At 41.3% G+C, this 26,016-nt stretch overlaps 1 protein-coding gene across 2 annotated transcripts; it reads left to right on the forward strand.

The window, feature by feature from the left end:
- The first annotated feature begins 1,020 nt into the window (after positions 1–1,020).
- LOC125775029 (uncharacterized) lies at positions 1,021–25,153 on the forward strand. Of its 2 annotated transcripts, none has more exons than XM_049445449.1 (7): positions 1,021–1,173; positions 3,344–3,545; positions 14,692–14,939; positions 15,032–15,207; positions 15,821–16,070; positions 16,155–16,301; positions 16,773–25,153. In XM_049445449.1, the coding sequence occupies exons 2-7, from the start codon at positions 3,481–3,483 to the stop codon at positions 19,064–19,066; spliced, it is 3,180 nt and encodes a 1,059-aa protein (XP_049301406.1). In that variant the 5' UTR covers positions 1,021–1,173; positions 3,344–3,480; the 3' UTR covers positions 19,067–25,153. The 2 variants fall into 2 exon arrangements, with proteins under 2 accessions (XP_049301406.1, XP_049301407.1); XM_049445450.1 differs by lacking the exon at positions 1,021–1,173 and adding an exon at positions 2,303–3,155.
- The last annotated feature ends 863 nt before the right edge of the window (positions 25,154–26,016 follow it).

The raw sequence follows: 26,016 nt of genomic DNA on the forward strand, positions 1-26,016 counted from the left end.
TCTATGTGCTGGAGCTCATTCAAAGGGTTTTATTACTCACTGAAAACATCGCGCATTATGGTACGTTTTTAAAAGGCCTCTGCTGAAAACGATCGTATCAGTATGTATCTGGATTATCGAAACGCTCAATGAATGTTGCATTTTGTGGTACTGTAACAGTAAAATAAAATCAAAACAAACGTCTTGATTACAGCAAACATAATTGGAATTTCGTTAGAACTTTGAAATTGCTTGTTTAGTTTGTTAAACATCGCCTAGAATATCCTCAACTCTTTTTCGAGGCCTTGGTATTAGGTAAGAATAAAACGTGGAATGTTGATTTCATGGGTTTGAGCCAATACTTATGCAACATTTATGCTACTGTGAGAAGTGATGAGATATCTAATCGAGCGCAATATAACATTCATTTCTAATACTCTCATCTTTGAATGTTTTGTTGTAACGAAAATTTTAAATATCGAAGAAATATTTTCAAATTACACTGACAGCTGTCAAATGGCTGTGTTAAATTTGTTCGCTGGGTATCGGGCGTGTGTAGCCGCGAGCTAATAGGGGTTGATATTTTGTTGACATGTTGAGTACAGTGCTGATCGAAATACACCATGAGTATTAAGTCGTTTAAATCTGGTTTTATTTGCTTTCGTATTTAGTTTTCAAATGTTGTATAAATAAAAGTTTGATAATCACTACATAAGTTTTGGTTTTGATTGTCAGGATCAATATGTTTTGTTTAGTTTGGAGAATAAGCAATATTTTAATAAATTGCTATGTGTTGCTATTTCTGTGCGGCCTTGTTGAGTTTTGACATTTTAACAGATCGGAATAATTCACAGTAGACAGAAAACACAATTTTGTCATATTTTTATCTTTGTTCTACGTTCTTTCGATAAAAGGATAAACTTTTCTTACGTTAAATCTTACCTAAATAGTTTATCAAACCGTATTGGAATTTTTGTAGTGCAGTGAAGTAAAAGGCCATTCTTGTCCGTGAAGGCAAAACGTCAGTACGGAAAGTCATCGCTGAAAACAAGCACCAACATTTTTTTTTATTGTTTTCCTGTTCGTTGTTGCGTGCGGTTGTGTTCGCGTGTTCCGTGAAGCGAAAATCTTATTCGTTGTTCCTGTTTCACCGCACTCGCCCCACTGCTCAAGTGTAAAATGTTATTCTAAATGGTAAAATGTTTCTCCATTTGCTTCTATGCTTCATACATTTGTGGTGGAATTTCGTTGTGAATTTGGTAGATGGTTGTGCGCTCTACGTGAAGGTGGAAAATTACAAGTTTTTGATCATTGTGTTATGCTTATGTTGTCCGGTTTCCTTTAAACCAAGGCTTTCCACTACAAAATGTACAAAATGTGTCGTGAATGAGTGTTATCGTTCAAGTAATGTGAAGAATGTTGGTTTTGCGCTTTTGTTTGTGTCGTGTTTTGTCATCCCTTGTCCGCGCATGTTCCAGAAGGTGTGACGAACGGGGGTCATCGTGGGGGGAGATTTCATGTTGAATGTGTTCTTCCCAGTTCTGCATATGTTGTGTGTTTACGGAGAAGATGATCCAGTGCGGTGGGAAGGTTTCGTGGACAGTGGCAAGCTGCTAGGGTCGTTGGCTAGGGTTAGTTATTCTACGCGATCTATTTTCGGTGGACAGACGAAAATATGCTAATAATTTAATTATATCACGCATGTGTTTTTTTTTCTGTTGTATGCGCCCGTTTGTATGTGGTGGAATTGCGTGTGTGTTCTCTTGATTGTGGAGAGGTAACAAGAAAAAAGTGCTGTGTAGCTGATGTGTGGTTAAGTAGGCTGGCGTCATTCTATAAAGGCGACTACTTCGCTACAAATCCTGAACAACACAACCAACAACATGTGTGGGATTCGTCATCAACAACAACAACAACATCAACGGTGATGCGGTGATCAATCGTGAAGATCTTTTAACACCGTACGGTTGTGTGCGTGTTTAAACAGTCACCTTTTTTTTTTGTTCAGTTCCTTCGGACACTGTGTGACGGAATGCTTCAACCAACACGAATGCAACTGTGCCGATTGTTTACTACACACAGGCGCCCGATATCGATTTTCAAGGGCGTGTAACGTGCGGCAGTCATCACTGGTGGGAAGCCACAAACACGAACACGCACAGATGCGAAGGGTCTGTTCCGTTTCGTGCGTGATAAAGGACGTCTCGAGTGAACGTGGCGTGGAAGAAGAACCGTTTTGCGGCGGCTGCGCGACAACGCGTCATCGCGTGTGTTGTGTGTTGTACAGTTGCTAGTTTTGCGGTCACTGTCGTGTTTCGGTTTCTTGTTGCCGTTCGATGATCTCATACTGTTTTTGGGCAAACATATACACACACACACACACACAAATTCGCCCTCTCGAATCGCGAAATTTTTTTGGCCTCGAATAACGTGTGTTGGCGGGAGCAACCACAGCAAAAAATGAGCGGTTGCTAGATGAGTGTGTGATGTGAGGGGCGTTTTTTTTTACACGTCAATTTGAAAGCATCAATTTCACCTACATATAAATTCATACCCAACGCAACTTATCGCGATAGCACATCGAGTAGCCTAGCGCGCGGGTTTATTGATTTCTTATCTCGACACAACTGTCCTCCCTTTATGCGTCGTCCCGCTTTGTCCCGCGACCAACCAATTGTGTTTATCTCGTTTCGCTGTCAATAGCGAGAGAGTGGAAGAAGTACGCTTACCACGGTTGTTATCAATCGCGGATTCGTGTAGTTCCGAGTGCGCGAAGTGGACAAAAGGAAGAAAAAGCAAAAATAAGGCAAACAGATAACAGCAAACAAGAGACAAACTACCCCAAAACCGTCGCAGCGGGATGTAAGCGAGAAACTTTCCGTGTGGTGTGTGTCTCCACGGTTGTCCTCCGTGCAATTCTGCTGCCAACAGTCGGCACTAAATGGTGTGATTCACGCACGGCTGATTCGTGGCATCGGATTAAGTGTGTGTTTGTGTGGGAGATATACAAAACGTTTAGCTCTTAATGTGGTGTTTTCTTCCTCTTTTTTGTGTTAAAATTATCAAAATTCCATTCCATTATCCAAGCTCTTTGGGTGTGGTTGAAGTGCGTGCGTGATTTCCAATAAACGTGTGTGTGTGTGATTCGTCCCTGTAATTTACATGGCCATTACACTGTAAGTGCGCAAACAAACAGCAGATTACGACGATCTGCTGCAACGGACGGACGGCCCTCGCAGTGTTCATTTACGTCGCGCAGGTCGAGATCCGGCCGGATTAAGTCTGCGCTGGAGCTATCTTCCATTTGTATGGACACGCACACCGTGTCACCGGGCGCTGACGACGTTTTGATTTTTTTTTACAGCCACTTTCCGTACAGTGCACTAGAAAGAAAACGCATAACATACAGTGTTGAACGAGTGTGCTACTGCTGCAAACGCGAAATACTTCGAAAGTGCAAGCTTAAATGCATCTAGTGACAGCGCCTCGAACGCGTACCGAATGAGCAGAAACATGAAAAGGCAGCTGGAAAAGTTCAAAGAGGAACTCAAATCGAACCTCTCACGGTAAGCATCGAGGAAAAACCTCCATCCAAGCATTAGACAAACGCTCGTCGTATTACGATAAATACAGTAACGAACAAAACAACTGTAGCTCAAAACATCTTTATGTCACATATTCATGTCACATATTTATTATTGGAAGGGCGGCGTTTTATTTGTTTTTTAAACATTATTTTCGATTGTTTTTTTTATTAATAACGATATTCTATCAAAAATATTTTTCTTTACCACTTTTAACATGACCTGGGCAATGCAAGCTGGATGGAAATTTATTTAAACACATAAAATTAAAAAAAAATATAAAATCACTTTTTGAGGCGCATTGAGGGCAATTTTCACTATATTGGTTGTAATATCCTTTTGCCTTTCGGAATTAGTAGCTGAAAAATGGCACCAAATCCATTTGGGAACTCACTAAGGGTGAAATTTGTAAAAATTTGTAAAAATAAAGATATACCTACTAAACGAATCGTTTAACGAAAAATCTTCTTCTTGGCTTTAACGACCTTACAGGTCACGCCGGCCATTTCTGGCTTACTAGACTTTTTTTACCACGTAGCCGGATAGTCAGTCCTTGCTACGGGGGGACGGTCCGGATGGGATTTGAACCCGGTCCGGCCGTGTGAACTGGCGCCGTTTATCACATGCACCATCGGGCCGCCCCTTAACGAAAAATCATCAGAAATAAATATTAGCATTTAGGTATTTCGTCCTATAGGAAAAAGGTGTTTTTTATTATTTTGGCAAAATAAACACAATCACTTGAGATTTGATTTTTTTTGTTAAGAAATTATGTGTCCAAGATTCTTAATATTCAAATATTTATTTATTTATTTATTTATAATTAATGATGAATAAATATATATTTTATCTCAATTGTTATTTATTAGATTCCTTTTTTCCCCCTGCACTTGTATGCCTATAAAGTACACCGATTTTGTCCGTTACTGTATAAGCGAAGATCTATTACCATACTACATGTCAATTGCGATTAAAGTAGGCTACGAAACGGATTATACGAACAGTTTTAGTAAAAAAGAGGTTTTTGACCAATGCGGTGAAATGATCGGTAGGTCGGTGTTTAGGTTTTGTCCGATTACATGTTCGTACGATTCGTTGCCATACTAAACGGCTTTTACCTCATTTGAATCACAATTTAGAGAAACATCCGCAACAGCAATGCTGTCATTTCCTTCCAAACATCCAAAATCCATTCGCCGGTGGGTGCCGGCGAGGGTTGTTGTATTTGGGAAGTTTGAGTTCTTTTTTGTTTTGCATTCAATTTGGTACTTTCTTTCCCGCGACCGGAAAGCTCTCGGTGTGTCCATCAAAATGCAAATGAGGGCGTTTATCCACTTGATGTGCGCAAAGAGTGTGTTGCTGGCTGCTTCAATCCAATTTGGTAGCGTCGTTTCTTGATCGTTCCGCGAAGTTTTAGTTGCTGCTGGTCGCACAAAACGAACCGCGCAACGCCGTTGTGTCCACTCGATTGGGGTATGAAAAATTTATCACTTCACGCATCATCATCATCATCATTGGCAGTGGTGGAGAATTGGGTGGTTGAGAGTGAAACACAAACAGCGACGTACGAGTATTGAACTTTTCACGGCCATCCAGGGTAGGAAGAAAATTTTCCACCCCAATCCATTGGATGGTAGTGGTAAGTTGAGGACTGTATGGGGCCCACTGACCGTATGATGACCCACCTGGTAAGTCGGGGTTCCCATCCGTTTAAAAATCATAAAACAACCACTAAAACGAGGTGACCTCGGTTTTGCGCGACGATGAACAAACCAATGGTGAACGTTTTATTGGTCCCTCCACCTTCCCTTCGGAAGACGTCGTTGTAACAGGAAGATTTGTGTGTTCGGGTCAGGTTGGAAAGTCGCGGCAAAGCATGGGGTAACGATATCATTTCTCCGTCTTCATGCTTGCGAACAAATGGGTTCGCATCGCCCCTGTGTCTTTCGGGGAGGGAAAACAGCCAGCGGACAGCACATTTGCAGACCATATTTGTTTTGATTACCTCACACGGCTGCTGCTTCAGCTTTTTACTTCGGCGAAAACCTCCCCCCGCCCCAATACGGGGTGGACTGAACTGGGCTGCTGATTGAAGTTATGTGATAATATGCGTGGCCAGCTTCACTGACACCAGGCACCCGTCCGTTGCTCGTCCCAATCCCAACGGCCGTATGACGATGTTGTGGATGGGAATGTGTAACCTGTTGTCGACGGTTGTTGCACTGTCGCAACACCACACGGCCAGTAACCAGACCGGATTGAGCCTGGACTTTGATTGAGCTGAAGATATGGAGATGCGGAGACGCACCGAAGAAGATGCGTTAACTAGTCAGCAGCAGCAGCAGCATCGTGTATCATCAGTTAGGGTGCAGAATGCAAATATATCTCACACTCGATCGCCATATTTACAGTACGACACAAACACTATTGTACATTGGTTAGCGAGTTTTATTTTGTTTTTTTTTTCTTATTACTTTTGTAATTTTAAAAAGTTGCTCTAAAATACTTATTTGTTGTGGCCAATTTCGTTATTTTTAAAGTTATTTTACAAAATAATTTTTACATTTGTACGACTCACCAACGACGGGTGAATAAACGTCGGAGAAAACAAACGAACTTGAAAAAAAAAAACTTCCGAAGGTGTAATGTCTCCCAAAGATAAATACTTTATTGGATTTCAGGTTTTCGAAATTTAATAGGTAACAAAGATCCATATCTGGATTCTTTTTAAATTTGAATATATTGAGGTGCCTTTAATCCTCTGGACTTTCTGAGTCTTATTTAAAATTAAATAGATAAGAGTTATAAATCTTGTTCAGAAGGCACATCTGTCATGTCGGAAAACTTTGGGCAAAATAAATTTCACCAGGTTGCATTCTCCAATTACTTCTAGATATTCCACTTCAACTTGAACAGAATCCTGAAATGGTTGAAAATTGATTAATTCCAATCCTAATTTATATATCCATTCTACTAAAGATATTCGTTAGGACGGCATTAGAATTTACTTTATTCGTTCATTTATATAAATATTAATTGAATTGATTTAAATTTAGTGAATTGAATTATAATTAATTATGTTAGCGTGATAATTCTACGATGTCTATAATATTTTAATTATTTTAAATATAAACGTAGTTGCGATTAAATTGTTGCATGTAAAAGTCGTTTACTTTTCCATAAATTAACAATGGAAAATTTAAACTCAATTCTCCATAAATACATCTGTGTTAATTTGATAATAAATATTAAAACCACGAAAGCCTCATTTACATATATTGAGTAACAAAATTTTAACGAGGACAAACATAACTTGAATATGAATATATTAAAAATAACACTGTACGATAACTTCTGCAAGTAACTGTCTGCCGGACGTTGAAGAGTGGGAAACTTTGAGGAGATTGAATAATCTTCAAGGCCTTAATCCGGGTTTTTACCTTGTCGCACGATAAGTAAAACTTAAGCTAGAGAGAGATAGAGAGATGAGTTAACACATTTCTTGTTTAGATTATATTTTATATTATTTTCCTCTCTCTCAATGCATTTTGGCTGTATCTAGATTTTTTTGTCGGTTAATTGAATGTTTGTATCCGGATATTTCGAATAAAAAAATCATGTTTTTGCCCTTAAGTATTGGGAAATACTCGTCCGGTGATGCCCCGAATCGATCCATCCAGTACGCAGATGGAAATCTTATCAGCTTACAAAAAGGGGAGTGTGTGTGTGGAGTGTTTTCTGGTCCGTCTGATAAGCGACCATGACTCAAAAACTGTCCCCTGCTAACACTGGGTGCGTAAGTGTGTTTGAAGAATTGGAATGCCTAAAGCGTACGAATGTGAACGCCAAATCGCCATACAGCCCCTTGGCAAAGGGCTTCCATTGATTGGTGGTTGTACCATCAATTCATTGGCACCCATTTATCTCGGTTTTCCACCCCCTTTCTTCCACCCTGAAATCGAGAAGCCATCACCAGGTGGCTGGCCATACGATTACGGGTTTATTGCTTCACGGAGAGATGGCTTCACGGACAAACACACGCGCCAACTACTCACCACCAAATGGAGCATAAAATGAACCATTTAATATGATGCATTTTTCAAGCTTTCCATCCCATGAAAGAAAAAAAAAATCAAACGCTTAAATAAATCACAATTAAAATCATGCTGAAAGGAGGAGATTGATCTAGATCGTACACCATATCTTCCGAAGTGCTATTGTTGTCCAAAATGGCGCTGGTTGTGGTTAAACGCGATGGAACGGAGACGAACTAAAGTGGCGCAGAATTGGATCGACAAACTTTCTCAATTCACTTTTGTGCCAGTGTTCGAAACGTTACCATATTGAGTTCCGTTTTAAAGAAGCAACTTGGCGGTGTATATGGGAGAAATGGTTAAATTTTTGCCTGTTTTTCCCTCCCCCCGGGGGGAATTGAGCAGTCGCTTGCTCTAATTTTCTTTAAACATCTTCAACAAATGCAAACATGCAAATGAGATTTCCGTTTCTTAAAATGTCTTCGGATGTGTTCGGATGTTCCGTTCTACGTTTGCATTTAAAAAAACCCTTTTTTCGCGTTCAGACCCTTTCCGTTGTGCTTTTTGCCTTTTCGTCGCGAAACAGGTTTTGTTCAAGCCGGAAGAACATTGGACGGGTTACATCCGCTATTGCTATTCGGAAATATGTCCGGAGGGTGGGTTTTTTGTGCTTGTGTTTTTAGCTTGTGATTCCATCCCACTATGGATGGTTATTTAGTTATTTAATAGGTTTTATTCTTGTTAAAATTGTTCTAAAATCATCTCATTAAGTATTTTGGTCTACAAAGATTTTGTAAAGATTCAACAAAGAAAATGTTCAAAATTAATTAATCGTAGCTTTACACCGTTCTATTAATAGAAGAGTTTAAAGCGCAAACATAGTAAGAAACAAAGCAAATGCGGTTAGCATCACCTTATGATCGACTGGAACACATGATCGTACTATTAATATTTCATTGCGATATTATTAGAACACTCACCGAACGCCTCATACTGGCCTGTGAACGGTTTTGCTAGGTTATATCTGCTTCATTGCATCCGTAACTGGAATTTTTCGGCGACAGAAGGCCTCTTTCTCTCTCTCTCCCATATCCCAGACACGGTGACATTCCATTACGGTACGGTTGCGTTGGAAAAGAAGAAACACTAACAGTCGGATTACTGTCATTTGCGTTTGCCATCGGCGTTGTTAAACGTACCCAAGCATGATCACCGGGTGAACACTGGTTCAGTCTGTCTAGCCGAAGTGATTTATTTAAAATCAACGCACATTACTATTATTTATGCTGGCGTTTGCCTCTTCCTTCGCTGTCTGTTGCTGCCTTACCGACAGAACGATAGAAAAGCATCAAAGTTGATAATGTAAAGTCGTTGGTCCATTTTGGGAAGAGGCGATTTCTGTGTGGGTAACGCTGGAGAAGAAATGTCCGCATACAAAAGGCATCGGGGCAACGGGGCTGTATGAAAATAACTCTATAGAAATCTCTTGCATTTATGCGAACGGGTGCGCGAATGATGGCAAAAACCCAGAAAAGGTCGTAACTCGGAACACGGACGTGGGTTGCTCTCGGAGACCTTTACTTTTGCGCCTTTCGGTCCCATGTATTTCCAACCCCCACATCGGCACGTGGTGAAAAGAAGAGAATGCACATAGGATTAGTCACGAACCGGAAGCCCCTTCGGTATGGTTGTCGGCAACATCACCAGTGATGATGATGGTTTCTGCACTTTTGTCTGGTGCCAAAGCCGTTAAATGGGATTCCGGTGTGACACAGCAAGGGGCAGCGAAAAGTGGATGATTCCTTCCTCCCGACGGGAAGGAAGAGTGCATTGATGGGACCTGCAAGTTGACTTTCATTTTCATTATTTTTGTGTGTGAATTTTGTCAACAGAGGTTTCATCCGTGAGATGATGCCGGACCGGAATTGCCCGTCGTCTATGAAAGGCCTACGCCAGTTGGGGATTACCAGATTAAGTTGAATTAAGTTGAATTTAAATTGAGACTTTTGTTGAGTTTCATTTGTCGTGACGCGTGAAGCAGAAATGTTTATGAATATTTACACGCCCATACATACGTTCGTAATAGTTCGATTTCTAAGATGAGCTTTGGTTTGGGGTTTTTTGCAGATTAAGTGCATCGAACCGATCGAACATTGTTGTTCTCAATTTTCAAGTGTGTGTGCGCTCCCTCGGAATGCTTATAAAAGCAGCAGCTCTTCATTAATCATTTCGATTTGCGGTTTATTTAATTATCACGTCCACGTTCTTGTGGTCTCTTTGTTTGCATGGGCAAAAAAACTTGCACCAAGATTAATGGGCTATTTTTAGGGCTTTCCGTACCGCAGTTGTGGAGTGAGCCCGGGGAGTCTGCTGCTACGTCCTAAACAACCAATTTACGCGGTAGTTTTGGTTCTTGGTGAGATGCGAACGAATGTGGCCCAATAGCGGTCGGACTGCGTTCAAAACATCACACTGCTATTTTGGCATCTTGCCAGCTAGGGCAGGAACGAATTCAACACAATTCATTCCAAGCCGAATAACCAACGCACCGGTTTCTTGTTGGCAAACGAATATCCCATCGTTGACCAATTCTTCCGGAACGGGTTTTATAGGTCGACACTATTAAAATTCATCCAATTGGGAAGGGACCTGTATATGCGAGACACATAGTCCTACATTAGCAATGGTCGATGTGTGTCGTACCAGTGTGTCGCTGTGTTCTTTTGGGTCATTTCGGTTCTTTGTAGAGCAAACATCAGTTTCAGATGTTTGTCCAATTAGTTAAATTAGTTCTGCATTTATGTTTACCTGATCGATCGATGTGGATGTGACTATGCTCCATACCTTTTTTATATGAAAATGGTGACAAACATGGATTGAAGTTGTTCCAAATTTTACATTCACAAGTTGCTTGGTGTCCTGCACGGTCGGTTTGAGCTTTTTCCCGTGTCCTTATGTCTGAAGACACAGTTCTACTCCTTGTTCACATCATTGCTGGAGTTAGGGCCCAGTAATCCGAACTCCCACGATCCAACTCCACATAGATCATATTGAGCGGATGCAGTAGTCTTTCATTAGGTCTTCAAGATTTTTTGGGACTTTGAACTCTCCATTGAATCATCTCGACTCCAGGAGTCGGCTGTTAAGTTTGAATATTTTGAGAGACGAATTGGTTCTCGATTGCATCAATATCCTCGGTCCATTCCCTTTTATTCTCTGCGAATTCGATCTCCATCATTTTTTCCAACATATTGTAAGATCCTTTATTTCATGTGTTGTTCTTTTTTAATTTTTCATCAAAGAAATTGCTTTTCCATTTATCCTTATCTACTTTCTGCAATTTAGACATCGTTGCAAACTTATTTCATTTTTTTCCAATTTCATTTCCAAATATCACTTTAACAGTGTTAGTTAGTATTTGTGTAGCCTTGTAAAGCAAATTAATGTGAAAAAAAAAACATATTAATGAAAAGGTGTTGAAATTGAAATGTTCGTTTTCACACCCTTCGTTTTCATTTGCGGTCGATTATTTCATTGACCTTTTTCGGATGGGCATTACTGATTACCGTAGCAGCAAATGCAAGCGATATTTATGTAATCGTGATGATGATGGAAAGCAACAAAATGGAAAGTTTTCTTTTTGTCTTCTCTCCAATACTATACACCAGACATCACATTGACTGAACGATATCATTCGTTGGTCAAAAATCGACAACATCTTACTGCGAAATTTGCGTGTAGTGCTGTTGCAATCTCTGGAAAGTATCTTACCCGTACCGTCTCGCTAATAATTGCATGAATATTCCAATCCAATCGCTAGCGATATTGGTTTTTTTTCGCCTTTGCGGAAGTAACTCACCACCGACAGACAGGAAAGGGGTGAGATTGGGTGCAATAACAAGAAAAAAAAAGCTTCCCATCCCTCCCACAACACCCGCAATAGATCAATGATCTTCTTCGATATGCACAAAATTTAGATTGTGCAGACGGAAAGGGTGGGATTAGCAAGACGAAGGAAGAACGCATAAGAAAACAACCAACATTATCGCTTCCTCGAGCGGAAAGCTCGATCGCGATCGCGCCCCAATCGATGTTGTGTTTTTCTTTCTTCGCCGGTGTGTTCAATGTTGTTACATATTGCTGTAACCGTCTCTCTTTAATGCTTCGTGCAGTGTCTGTAGTGGTAGTCAGACTTAACAGCTGTTTGCCGCACGGGGACTGTCTGTTCGATGCGGATGAACGCCGAAAACGGCCCGGTCTCGAGACGATCGTCTTTCGCTTTTTCGGTTCCGTTTCGTTTAGCGATGCTTCGCTCGATTTGATGCTGTACGGATGAAGTCTTTACCCCGAACGAGGGGTTGGTGTCGATTTGATTCCTTCTCTTCAAACCCACCCCTGTCTAAGGGAGAAGAGTAACTGAATACGGGAAGCTGAAATTGTTGGGGATGAAAATTATGTTGCGCTCTTAGTGTGAGCATTGTTTTTTTTTTTGCTTTTCTTGGTTCGATTGATCGTACTTCCTTATGCTGCTCGTTCGCAAAATTCACGACTTTACCAGTCCCTGATGTAATCCGCTAGTAAAATGGCCAGCTGCTCATGCTCTAGTTGGGCTTTTATTTGTCTAATCGGTGCCTCGTCCGGCGCTCAATCTTGTTCTTCAAAGTTCGTTGCGCTAGTTCGTAATGGTGCTTCCAATGCAACACCGGCGCAAATGTGTGTTTCCCTTCACAGCACTGAAACACTCGGCCGCCCAGTTGGAGGGATAAATATTTCTACTTTTCTTCGCCTGTTTCCGATTTAATAACGTACTTCCTCTGGCCCAAGAGGTACCATGGGAGCGAGACCAAGTGTTTGTGGTGTTGCATTCACCCAATCCCAGCGCCATTTCATATGGGATGAATGCGCACATGTGCACGTGTTGATGGTGATCAAGTACAAAGATGCCTTTTTTTGCTTCGATTCTTACCCAGAGTAAGCCGAAGGTGGGAGGTTTTGTCTTTCCAATTCACACCCTTTTTTTATTGTTGGGTGGTGTATAAAATGGCCATGACGCTTTTTTTTTGTTTCGCTTCACTTCCTTTTCACTCGTACCTATTGTTATTGTTTTGTGGCTGGTTCGTGTGAAATTTATGCTTGCTAAATGTTTACTTTTTGTTAAAGTGTTCCCCGTTACTAGTGCACACTACCGTTTTCATGCTACTCGATAAGTAGGTTTGTGTGATATTTTCTCGCCGTGTTATGAGCATTTATGCTGGGAGAAGAAATATCAACACAAAACAGCTCCCCTATGCTTGATCGCCGAAGGAGGGAATAGAACCGGCCGCAGCTACTAATGAGCTATTTTGCAACCCTATAAGTGTGGTTGGTCAATTGTTTTTTTGGTGAATGTTGAGAGTTGGGTTTCCTTTTTGTTTTTTTGTTTGTTTATTTGTTCTATGGGAGAATGTTCATAGTTTGCAAATCGACTTTTTCCCGTTTGCTCGCAGTATCTGTAATGGAAAAAAATCTGTTTGTTTTATTTAAACTGGAACGTTTTTTTGCTATTTTACTTGATCTTTTTCCATTTATGATTTTTTATGGAATGAGTATAAATAATTTTTTTTTATGTTTTAATGGCACGGAAGGGATGAAGCATTAGCCAATCATTGAGAGTATTTTGAAGACTTGTTGCAAAAAAAAATGTAATTTGCAAGTTATGCAAAACTCACGCATTGTTCGTCATTAATCATTTTCGTGAGATGTAATGCGTCAACACGTTTCAGATTTTTCGCATGTGCTTGTATCTTTTTGTTTGAATGAAGCTCTTTACATCTTGGATAAATGTTTACAATATTTCTAAATACAAAATTTCCTTCCCTCAATAATATATAAAAAAGTGTTTAAAACATGTTTAAAACTTCGCTTAAAATCGTTGTTAGAGTTGATCGTTTTTCACATGTTTACGAGCAACAAGGTGAGTCTCCAATCAATTCTTCACGAAGCAAGAAAAAGCATCACAACTAATGACGTTCTCACGAGTCTGTCGCTTTACCTGTGTACAGTTGCAGCAGACAGCAAAATGGCAAGTTGAGGAAAAGACAACAAGCAATGGAGCATCTGTCAAGATGCACTCAGTTTACAGACTTTGTCGTCTGTGTTGCCGTCTGGTACAAGGCAGCCCAAGATCAGACCTAAGCAATGCGCTGCCTCGTTTTAATTGTTGTGCTGTCCGCTCTACTGTTAGTGCAATTTTAGAAGTTTACCCTTCATTCCGGAACGGAGCGTTGTTTTTGCGCTTCATTCATTCCTTCGCCCCAGCAACTTGATGGGCGATAATGGTTTCAATTGGGGACGATACTATCGATGGGAGAGAGGATAGGTTTTGTTGGGTTCGGCACCGATGTTTCCGCTTATCACTCGCCACTGACGTCATCCCAAACATTTGGTGAAGCTCTGGCTGGTCAGGCATGTTAAGCATTCCAACAAAAATTCATTCAACAAGCATTTGCACAACCAAAGTGTTTTTATCATAAAATTTTACTGTACCTAAATATGAGAGGTATTCAAGCATTTTTTCCTTGTAATTAAACGCAACGCGTAATGCTAGCAACATAAAATATTTATTTTATTCAAGAAGGCTCAATGCCAGACGAATGAATTTGAATGCTTTGAATTGATTTCGAATTTTATTGAACGATAAAAATGTGACTAAAATGCATGAGCAAACAGCTGTTTCGTTTCTGTAAACAATTCATCCATTCTGGGGGTTCGTACTGAGCGGTTCGATCGGAATCATTGGCCATTTTTAGAACATTGTATCATTTACTTCACCCGATGATGATGGTGATGATGATGGGTTTTGCGTTAGCCGGTTTTGCGTATGGCGATGTTGTGCATCTGGAATGTGTAATTCCTTGAGCGTCAATAGCTTGTGCGAATGTAGAGAGAAGGCACATGCAATACACAACTTGTGGCTTAATGACAGTAAAGGATGACCACTGATGTGCGTTTACATTGAAGCCACCCTTATGTACAATGTTCAGAGTGTAACCTTCATAAATTCTACACAATTAATTCACTATAATCGTTCTTCGTCTATTTCCCACCGTCCCCAGGTCCAGTAAGGCGGAAAAGAATGCCGACGGATTGCAGGAAATCGAGCGTGAAGTCGACCGCTACAAAGACATTCTGCAGAACCTTAACAAGCGGATAGCGACGAACGTTTCCGCCGGTCAGCCGCAGGATGCGGTGGCACGCGAGAAACGATGCAAGAAGGTGCCCGAGTTCCAGCTTGGCCAGCTGATGGAAGATTCGGTCAAGGATCTACCCGCCGGTCTGCTGAAGGATGTGCTGGACACGTGCGGTAAGTGGCGAACGGCGTGTAGTGGTGTACAACCCGTATGGACGATTATTTAATCTGCAATCGATCTTCTTTGCCCGTTTCTCGTTCTTTAGCACGCGTCGAGAAGCGAATAGCGACGGAGATAGTGAACAACGAGGTGAATGTGGAGAACTCTGTCAGCAAAAACCTCAACGACATCATCGAGCGCCACTTGTCCACGATCCAGAAGCAGAAGCGCGTCGTCACCAAGTGCCACCAGGAGTATGAGGCCTCACGGCAAAAGTATGATGTAAGTGTAAAACTCATCGACTTGACTCATCCAGGGAGACAGCAAGCCACTCTCTGCCTTCCGCACTTTGTGTGTGCTGGTAGTGAAACGAGCGCATCCCACTCGATATTGTATAGTGGTGATGCATCCGCAGCAGAGTGCAAACACGAATGTGCAAAGCCCACGGATCACACGGTTCGGGGTGGTATACGTATCAGCTCGGTACGATCGCGCTCAAAAGCATCCACAAGCCGAATGGAATGGCGTACGAGAAAACATGAGCTGTCTTCTCGTGGCGTTCCGCCACAGTTATGATTCATCGACTTGTTGCCCGCGGGTTTGATGCATTCGCTTGTTTTGTTGGTTTCGTTTGCTTGCGCTTGTGGCCTGCTGAATGATTTGCCTTCTATTCGTTGGCAATGATGCTAAAACCTTGTGAGGAAATAACCGCGGGTGAATGTTGTTCTTGGGCGATACCGGCAGCGAGGTTCCTTGAACTGTGAAGAGCGTTACTTTTTGCTGTACTAAATCCAATTTTCCCTCGTGCCGTTTCACCATTGCGATTACAGCTTATTCTGCTCTTGTTCTAATATTTTGTGGGATTTTGCTTTGTTTTGTGTGCCCTTTCTTTTAGTCGGCCCAACGTAACAGCGATCAGGCGGGAAATCAGGCAAAGATCACCCAGCTTAAAGATGATCAGGAGGAGCTGCACACCAAGCTGGAGAAGGAGCGCGATCTGTACGAATCGTACATGTACGAGCTGCTGGCGGAGGAGGAAAACATCGCACTGTTCGTGAAAGAGTATGTCAAGCATCAGGAGCTGTACTTCACATCGGGCTTGCGGGAGATACAGCAGACGATGCGAAGCATGGACGGGTTGTTCCGTAAGTGTTTTGCTAGCAAACGTTTTAACGGATTCCCGTCTTATTGTACTTATTTTTTTTTACCCGATTACCCTGTTCTTCTAGGTCGGAATAATAAGCAAATCTTCAACACACCCCTGCGGGATCATCTGAAGGCGACGGATCGTAAAATTGCTTACGTGATCGAACTGTGTGTTTGCTGTCTGCTGGAGAAGGGTCTGTACGAGGAAGGGTTGCTACGAGTCGGCTGCGGTAAGTCGTGGCGCGTGTGTCATGATTGTGCACGTGAAAATAGGCTGCTGGGTATCAATTCTATTTAACACAGAGCAATCGGTTGTGTGGGTTCTGGCTGCTGCTGGTTAATTTGTTTCTATAGTTGGGGTTTGAAAAATTGATGACGATGATGAACTCTCGTGTCAATGTGAATCACGCATGGTGCGGTCAAGTAAACTTAGATTTATGGTTTGTTTGTTTATTAGACTTTGTTTATGAATTCATATGCAACGGCTCTTCGAGGGTCTTACATGGTCAGCATGTTCAAAAAAATGAAAAATAGTTTTTGTATTGCAATTTTTTTTCGATTTTTTTCGTCCATTATTCTCCTTAAGCTAATGTTTTCTATCATGGTAGAAATTCAGTTTATTCACGATAAGAAGAAAATAATATAAATCAAACTTTCTATTATATGGCAACTAATTGTATTTTTTTTTCTTCAATTTTTAGCCTCATCTAAACTACGTCGCATGATTTCTGCGATCAACGCTAACTACGTGTCGCCACCGTTAGCGGACAAATATTGCGATCCGCACGTCGTTGCGGGTGTACTAAAAAAGTACCTACGAAGCTTACCGGATCCGTTGTTAACGTTCGAGTTCTATCCGGACTTTGTACAGGCGGCTCAAAAACCGAGCGATGCGCAACGGAAGGCTGCCATCCTCGATATCGTGAACCAGCTGCCTAGAGAAAACTATGACAACCTGCGCTACCTGACCAAGTTCCTGTCCTATCTGGCGGAGAAGAATCAGGAGAACAAAATGTCACCGCAAAACATTGCGATCGTCATGTCGCCCAACTTGCTGTGGTCACCGAACGAGAATGATAACTATATGGATCAGGTGAACAGTACTGCCACGGTGAACACGATCGTTGAAGCGCTCGTAGCCGATTGGGCGTTCTTCTTTGATGGTGAGGTAAATTTCTACGCCAGCATGACCCGGGATGCACTGTTCCCGGACAATGGGGGGTTTCCGTTTGATAAGGATCAGCACGTAAGGAGTGTTCCTAGTGCCGGAGGGGATATGATGTCCCGGTCGATGTTTGTCACATCGTCAACCGGTGGTCAGCCAACGGTTGCTGTAACGATGACGGGCGGTAGCAGCCAGGACGAGCTGCGCCTTGGTCGTGGAGAGGGTGGAGGTGGCGGTGGTGGTGGAGGAGGAGGAGGAGGAGGCGGAATAGGAGTGTCACATTCCCGCAGCAGTAGCCACGATACTAGTCTTATTCTAATCAATAGTAATAGCAATCACAACAACAGTGGTGGCGGCAGTACGGATCAGCTGAAGTATCGCAGTCAGTCGAACAGTTCACTATCGGATCATTCCAGCCCGCCACAGGAGTACAGTCCGAAGCTACCTATCAGACGGAAGCACAACAAACAGGTAGCGCCAACACCGCCGGACAACCATCACCATCACCACAACAAAGCATCGCGAGACATTAACAATAAGCTGCAGTCGACACATTACTTCAAGCAGCTGAGCAATACGGGTGGGGCAGGTTCGGCCAGTGGCAACCATAATGGGGACGGTGACGATGGGTTTGCATCGCTGCAGCATCACGCGTACAAGCAGGCACAGGCGGAGTACGAACGTCAGCCAATGATGCGTGCCGAAAGTCACGACAATCTGCTGAAGCTAAAGTCGACCGATAAGATACCGCCACCGAGGCCGGCCGCCGTCAGCGTTGACAGTCAGGTGCTGGGGAAAATTAAGGCCAGTGTAGCTAACAGCACCCTTCAGCAGCAGCACCAAAACAAGCAACCAAATGCTCCCAATTGTGATACAACTAGCAGTAGTAGCAGTAGTAAGGAGAACAAGGAAAACAATAACCGGGCGGCATCGGCTGGAGTGGGATCCGTGTTTCCACCATTGAAACCAGTGGCCCTACCAAGAACAACCATACTCGGTTCTTCGTCGAAAGCTGTCGGGCCGGCGAGTGGGAACAGCAATAACAATAACGATGATGGTGGCGATTCGGCTAGCGGTACGGCCGGCGGTGGTGTGGTAATACGGGAGAAACCGGTCATACCCGAACGGCCCGCCACACTAATGCGCCCGATGAGTTTCAAGGGTTCGATACCGGAGATATCGAAAGTAAGCGAAGGTACCAACACAATCATTAGCGGAATAACGTCAGCTTCGGCGAGTTCGCTAAAGAAAGCGCAAAGCTTCCGCGGTGAAACGACGGCCGGTAATCGAATAGGTGTGTCGGATAAACAGTCCGAACTCGAGCGTGGTACGCTGGAACGGACGCAAATCTACAACATCGACAAGCAGCAGGTTGCATTCATCGACGTAGTGGAGCGTTCATCCGACGAGGATCAAGGTACGGGCACGGGACTGTCGAAGCCAAAGCAATCGAGTACGCGCAAGGAAAAACCGGACCCACTGCCCGCTAGTGCCGTGAGCCAGCAACAGTTGGATACGGTCGGTACCACGGTGCCCCAAGGTACTCCACCGCTAGCAATGATGGAATCGACCGGCTCGCTGGGCAGTGACGTTCAATCGCCCGTCAATCCAATGCCACCACCGTCAGCAAAAATGACACCGAGCGGTACAACGACAGCAACAACCAACAACAGCGCCAGTTCGAATGCTAGCACCACCAACACTACTACTAGTCTGCAGCATGTCCCACAGTCACCGCGTGGCATTGATCCGAAAATAAAGCGGCCACAGGTACCGGCACCGCCACCACCGGTCGGGCGACCAAAATCGTCCGACTCGACCGATTTATAACAGTTCGGGGAGGTGTTGATCTAGAATCCGGTCACGGTACGGTGTGCCTAAACGTAGCACACCGAATTCGCTAAGCAGCCAAGCGGCCATGCGGTTTCCATTTTTCCTTCCAATGCCTATTTACCTGTTGCTAACTGTTGTTTGTTATGTAGCTATTTTCTTTTCCACTTTTCGTACTTTCTTTCCAATAGGACAATATTACGTTTCGTTAGCGATTGGCGTTTTGTATCGCATTCAATCGATATCGGTGAATAGTGAAATGTTGTGATGGCGTTAGTTAAATTAGAAATAACACCAAAACGATTCAGAATCACACTCGGCAGATAGACAGTGAACAGATATGGTAGAAAGAAAATCTTTAAAGGTTTTAGAAAATACTTTTCTTTTAGGTTTTTTCCCTCTTCTTTGTTTAAAAGCGGTTCTTTTCGAAGTACTGCATTATAGTTAAGTGAAATTGATTTAGTTAGGACATCATGAACTATGGCACATAGGAAAAAAGCGTAAGCTGTAAACATTGTTGTGTTTTGTGAGAATAAGGATGAATAGGAGTGCGCAAAATCATCACAATTTAGTTAGGAGTGTCACATCACAAACAACCGGGACAAGATTGGTTAAGTCTGAAGCTAAAAGTAATTATTACTACCAACATCATTTATGGCTGCCGCGAACTCTACTGTTGCTGACATTACTTCAACCAAAGCGCGATCCCGGGGTTTTTTGTAATGCCAAGGACGCGGCTACAAAAAAAAGGAACCAAAACTAATTTTCTGTAAAACAGTGGTAATTGAAAATGTTCTTTTCTTGCCCGCTCACGGTTGAGATTTAGCAGCGATTGCTATTTGGGTTTTCTGTCTGTTTGGAAAGGACATAAAAAAAACGGGACGGCAAAAGAATAACTCGCGAAACTAGCCACATTTGGCATTTAGGAAGCAACCATGCGGAAGGTTGCAATTTTCGCTGCGTCTCATTCTTTCGGACATTTGATTAATGGCTCGGTTGGTGCGATCTTCCGTGCGCACAGTGTGTAGTTGTGTATTTGTTGCTGTGTGTGCATGCGGCAGGATTTATCGTTTCGGGTCGGAAATTGAATTTTACTTGTAAAGATATAAAAAAGAATGAAAACTAATGAAAGCGAAGTGCACACCGTCAAGAAAGGATGTTCTTGACCGAAGGACGAAGGAAAAAGTGTCAGAACGGTGTTTTTTTTTTAAGTTCAAACATTACTATTACTCTTGGCAATGCAATGTGGTACTGTCTAACAATATGCTTCAGACAATGTTCGAATGCTCGAATTGGAAGTCATTCTTAGCCTTGACCGAAGAAGAGGAAAAGGTTTTCCCGCGAATCGCTGTTTTTGTTTGTTGGACTGCTGCAGATCGCCACTGTAGTAGTGATGAGGATGCTTTTAAGGATGCAACCGAACACCAAACGGTGTGAATTGGTGAATGGTTTAAAATCATCGTGAGTCATTTTCCAGCGAAATTCTTGCCTTGTAGTAGGTTGGTTTAAAAAATGCAACGTGATCAGCATGAAGCACCACGCTATCAAACTAGCACGGAAAGGAAATGTAAGTTAGTTATTAGGACACGTGAAACTAATACGAATTATTTTGTTGCAATTATTTCCAACAATACGCGAAAAACGTTGTTCACAAAAAAGAGCTTTTGTTTATTGGTTATTTAAAAATTTCAGAAGTACACACAAGTAAGGAAACAAGAAAAAGAACTGGATTCTACCACAGCCGAGAGTATTATGTAGGGAAAATTGGATTCTTATGAACGTAAGTAAAAAAAACGCAAAATGTACAATATTAAATATCATTTACCGAGAACGCAAAAAAGGAAAATCAATCGATCGAGTTTATTAGAGAATTATTTCGCCCAGGAATATTGTTGCCGTTCTCTGAACAAGCTTTACATTTGATTACTTCTGATATAGATCACGTTACATGTATGATAGAAAAGAAATTGCGACTTATACAACAATGAAGAATGGCAAAAAAAGAGAAATGAATCAAAAGAAAACGTATTAACATATCAAAAAAACACATTTCTGCTTCATCGTCTAAAGCGATGATTATAACGCTAACCGCTCCTAATCTCGCTCTCTTTCACTGAACTGGCAGAGCGCACCAGCTTATCATCATACAAATGAGCTTTATAAAATTTACAAGCATTTGCGCAAAAAAAAAACAACTTCAATGCATTTCACCCCGAACCGGGCGCATAATAATGAGAATGCCACGAATTACATTCAAAATCAGTATTGTGTTGATTACTGCAACGGTGTCTAACCGCATAAGCTACCAATTTTAATGGTGTGCTTGTGTGATGGTTAAGCGATAATCTTGTCCCCCGCATACGCGTTTTGTACCATAATTTACATCACAAATCCTCCTGTTTCGGATCGGTTTTATGTAGTTAGAGGGAAGGGTGAAAAAAAAAGAAACTAATGGAAAATAACCTGCATACAAGCAAAATGCGGCGGATAACATTACGTTACAAGTACGTTGGTCTTTTTCGCGTTTGCTGGTTTCATGTGCGGTTTTACGAAGTGTAGTGCGGGTAGGGAACTAATTTCGATCTCATATCAAATGCAACGGAAGAGTGATGGAGCCAGAACATATTTCTCGCCGTTGTTCCGTTCACAGTTTGCCAAAATTTCCAAAGTAGAGACAGGTGGATAATGTGCGTTGTTTGGCTGGACGTAGTGAATCGTTTTTTTATCATCCAAACACGTTCTGAAATGATGGCGTAGCGTGGCAGTGATGAGTTGAAACAGTGAAGGAAAAGCGTCAAAAACAGCACACACACACACATAACACGGGTAGGGTGTCACATCCGGATCGCATACGATTCCACCAACACCCTCGGTTGGAAGGGTGGCAATGTTTCGGTCAACGCTGGGAGTAATTAGCATTTAAACAAAATCATCATCAATATTCATTAAAATTTGTTACTCCCGTGTCTTTTTTTCGGGATAATGCCGTTGTGTGGTGAACAAGAAACAAGCAAACTGGGAAAGAAACCGTTTCTGCATGGACCTATGAAAGGGTGAATATGCAAACCGCCACATCCGTTGTATACATTTAACGGAACAGATATTGCTCTGGTGAAATGCGTCCGCTTCTGCAGGTGACATGAACGTAATAACCCCTCCGCAAAAGCAGCAAACAAGGCACGCAAGAAGAAGGGGTGTTAGAAAAAAAAAATGGTGGGGAAAATACTGAACCCAGTCCGCCATTCAGTGACGATCCATTGCCACAGGTGCGTTTTTCGATTGCATCACAGTATTGTACTGTGTTCTCAGCTTCATTATGCTTTTAAGTGGATGGAGATTTTTTTTTTACTTCACAATGTTCTCGCACACGATCAAGCATGATCATATGGTGAAATGTACAGTGAGTGTAAAAAATATTTGTTTGCCTTTATATATTTTTCACAAAAGGGTGAATTAGGCGTCGTGAACAGTGAAATTAATGGTTATGTTTAACAGTTGGTGAAAAGATTTTTTTGTTTTTTTTTTCTAAAGTTTTGCAGTTCAATAACAAAAGCCGTAGTAGTTGAACTTTTTTTTATATCCTCAAAAAGTATTGAATTTCATGGATTTTGTTCTAACTCTTATTGTTTTTGGCGCAACGATCACTAAGTTCTTGCCAAATTATGACTTAATAAAGTTATTGTTACCAATTATCTGAAAAGTCAATCCTCCGGACCGATACCGGTGTGGCAAAGACAAAAAAATATTATAAGCATAGACTTATCAAAGACATGCAGATCAACCTAATTCCATCGTGGAAATAAAGATTAACCACTCTTGTGTTATGAAATTAATGCAAAATTTGGAAGAACTATACTGTATTGTTTGGGAAGTTAAAGCAAGTGGCTAAAAAGAAGCTTTTGGCCCAATTAATAAAAGTTGGGAAATTATTTTCATCGGTTTAAATAAGTTCAATATATTGGGATGGACGTCGTCTATTGTAATGTAAAAGAAAATATTATTTTGAAATCTGTTTTCTTATTTTTGTGCGAATATTACATTATAAGCCATACAGACGAATACTTTTTGCCTGTGTCACTAATTGTACGGTCCCTAATTTGCCTTTCTGTGTAAAATATGCTGCTGGACGTATACTTTCGACACACACTGTATGTGCGAGAAGATAACGTGCCGAATGGAAAACGATTGAATAGTGAGGAAACTTCACCAAAGCAACACATTTTACCCGGTCACCATTTAGTGACGAGTTCCAGACACTACTCTGTCGCAGTATTATTCGTGTGCAGTACATTTCGAAGAGTGTAACGAGAACGGAAGTAAAAACGTAATATATCAGCAGTGTATGTCAATGTGGTAAACCACGCGATCCATCCCGCTTTTTATCTCCAAATGCTGGTCGGAAAAAAAACACCTGACATCCGTCTGGTGGAGTATTTCTTTTTGTGTGCCTTTGTTCGTGACTCGTCGCTAATTACGATCGATTGTTCTGGTGGTTGTGTGAAGGGATTTACCAACCCTACCAACCATACACACATGCATACCTGTTACGATTGAAAATTGTTCATTGGTTTAATTTTTTTCTCTCATATTCTGGAGAAATTTCATATGCAAAAGAAAAAAGCCTACTGCTACGGAAAAAGTAGCTACTTTTATGGAATGGAATTGTCAGTGAAATGAAGGTTTGATTTCTTCATTCTCTCATTTCTTGTTTGGTGGTGCAAAATTAAATGCTTCTACATATGTATGCATTTGGGGGGATTGAGATGGTTTGAAACCAATAGTGATGTTTGCATATTAAAGATAATGTTATTGCTGTTGCTACTTTTGCTTCTACCATAGCTGCTATCTTCTTCTTCTAGAGCTTTAACACTTTACAGTGCTATATGAAAGTAAAAAAAATCTTTTTAAAACGTAATAAATATTATTTAAAATGCCTCATGCAATGTGTAATATGTAAACACAATCAAACATCCACAACAAAAAACGAAAACTACTTCTCTTCTATCTAACCTCTGCATAAGTGCCCCCTCTGCTGCGAAGCGAATTAATAAAAGGAAGAAAAATAAAGAAAAAAAAACACACAAAAAACTCATAAAACGCTTTTTTGCCCATACAAGTCATAAGAGAAGGGTAAGAAAAAGAAAAAAAATTACAAAAATGTGAACAAATTAAAAACAGAAACATGAAAGTGGAGAAAACGAGAAAAAAAACATGTGTAAAGTAAGTGTGATTTAAAGAGAAAAAAAAGAAGAAGACAAAAAAGGAACATGTGAACTAAACGAAACGTGATACAATGTTCGAAAAGAAGGAAAGGAGATAGAAAACAAGTTAAGTAAAATGGGCTCACTAAAGGACGCCCTAGTGACCAGCCACAGGTACATACTTTTATAAGTTGATGAGTAGTGTGAATTTAATTCAATTTATTATATGTTTCATTCGCTGTCGCTGGTTTTTTTGTGTTTGTTTGCTTCTTCCGCCTATCGGACGCTACGTATGGAAGCAAACACGAGTACGAATATAAAAGCGTAACATAAAGCAGCAAACTTTGTGCTAATGATAATTGGCGCGCGCAAGAAAAAAAAACAGCAAAAAACGTATTACTACAATCAATTATGCATTAATAATTAAACGCCGCATTAATGATGAATCGATGACCGTGTGTGACGGATAATGAAATTGAATGGAAACATTAAAATGGATAAATATGAGATGGAAGCGCGCATCGTAGCGATAGTGGCCGCTATGTTCTATTGATTAGAGATAGCGTTGGAGAAGAAAAAAAAAAACGGAAAATCAAATGAAAAGTAAAGGTACAACAACAATCAGGTCCTTCGCCCCGGGCGGACGGGGTGGAAATTTGTGCGTAAAATCCATCATTATGAATAACAGTAACCAACACACATATTAATGATTCGAGGAACGGTAAAATGAGAATGAAAAACAACAGCAGTAAAAGAAAAACAAAAAAACAAAAACATACAACAGGCGCATTCACTGCTGCATTGCTGCATTTGCGCCACAGATGTAACAAATTATTAATTATTGAAATAAAGCGAAAACAAATGTTGATTTTTATTACAGTGATAATTATTATCCAATTTTTTCTCTCTCTTTTCACTTCATTTGTATATCACCCACCGGCTAGACCACAATCGATCCTTAATTGAACCGGGTTTAATTTTTGCTAGAAAATGGTTGCGGCATTTAAATCATGTAACCGCATGTTCTGTGCTCCGTTATCAATTAGCAAACATAAGGGATGGTCATAGTGGTGGTTAATATTAAAGCTTTGTAAATAAATAACGACGGTCCGACTGGAAGGTGCTTTAGCATTGTGTAATGAAGTTTAGATGGTGAATGATTTTATTCATTTTTTCCCCTAAACGAATGCTTACATTAATGGAGTTATCCTCCGTATATTTATTTATTTTTGTTCTTATCTCTGTACCATAAAAAAGGGATAATTTATGTAATTTATGTATCGAAGGAAGAGTTTGCATTATTTTTTTGTTTGATTCTTAACTGTTTAATGTTTTGCTAAATGAGCTCATTTAAAGGACCGTTGCCGATTCGAGCTGGTGTACAAATATTACAAGAACACTGCTTAACATTCAAACCCGTACTTCTTTGTCATGTTCGACCCTATGCATCGGCCATTAAAATCAGCCCTGTTTTAATTAAAACCCCTGTCAGGTGCGGTACTCTATCTCGCAGTGCGCGGCTTCTCAGCAACGAAGTGTTTTTGGTATAAAAATTCGAACATTCCTCCATCTTAGCTTTCCATCGGCTTTTTCCACCTTCGTCGGAGGCCTTTACGGTTGCCGTTTTGTGTTCGATACAGCGAGCTTAAAGTAAGTGAACGGGTATGTGTTTTCTGTCTGTGATTAATAATTTTACCCTTTTGCCCGAAAACGGACCCCTGGATCGGGTGGTATGCAATGAAGAGTGAA

The sequence above is a fragment of the Anopheles funestus genome, chromosome 2RL (assembly GCF_943734845.2).
Source record: "Anopheles funestus chromosome 2RL, idAnoFuneDA-416_04, whole genome shotgun sequence".
NCBI lineage: Eukaryota > Metazoa > Arthropoda > Insecta > Diptera > Culicidae > Anopheles > Anopheles funestus.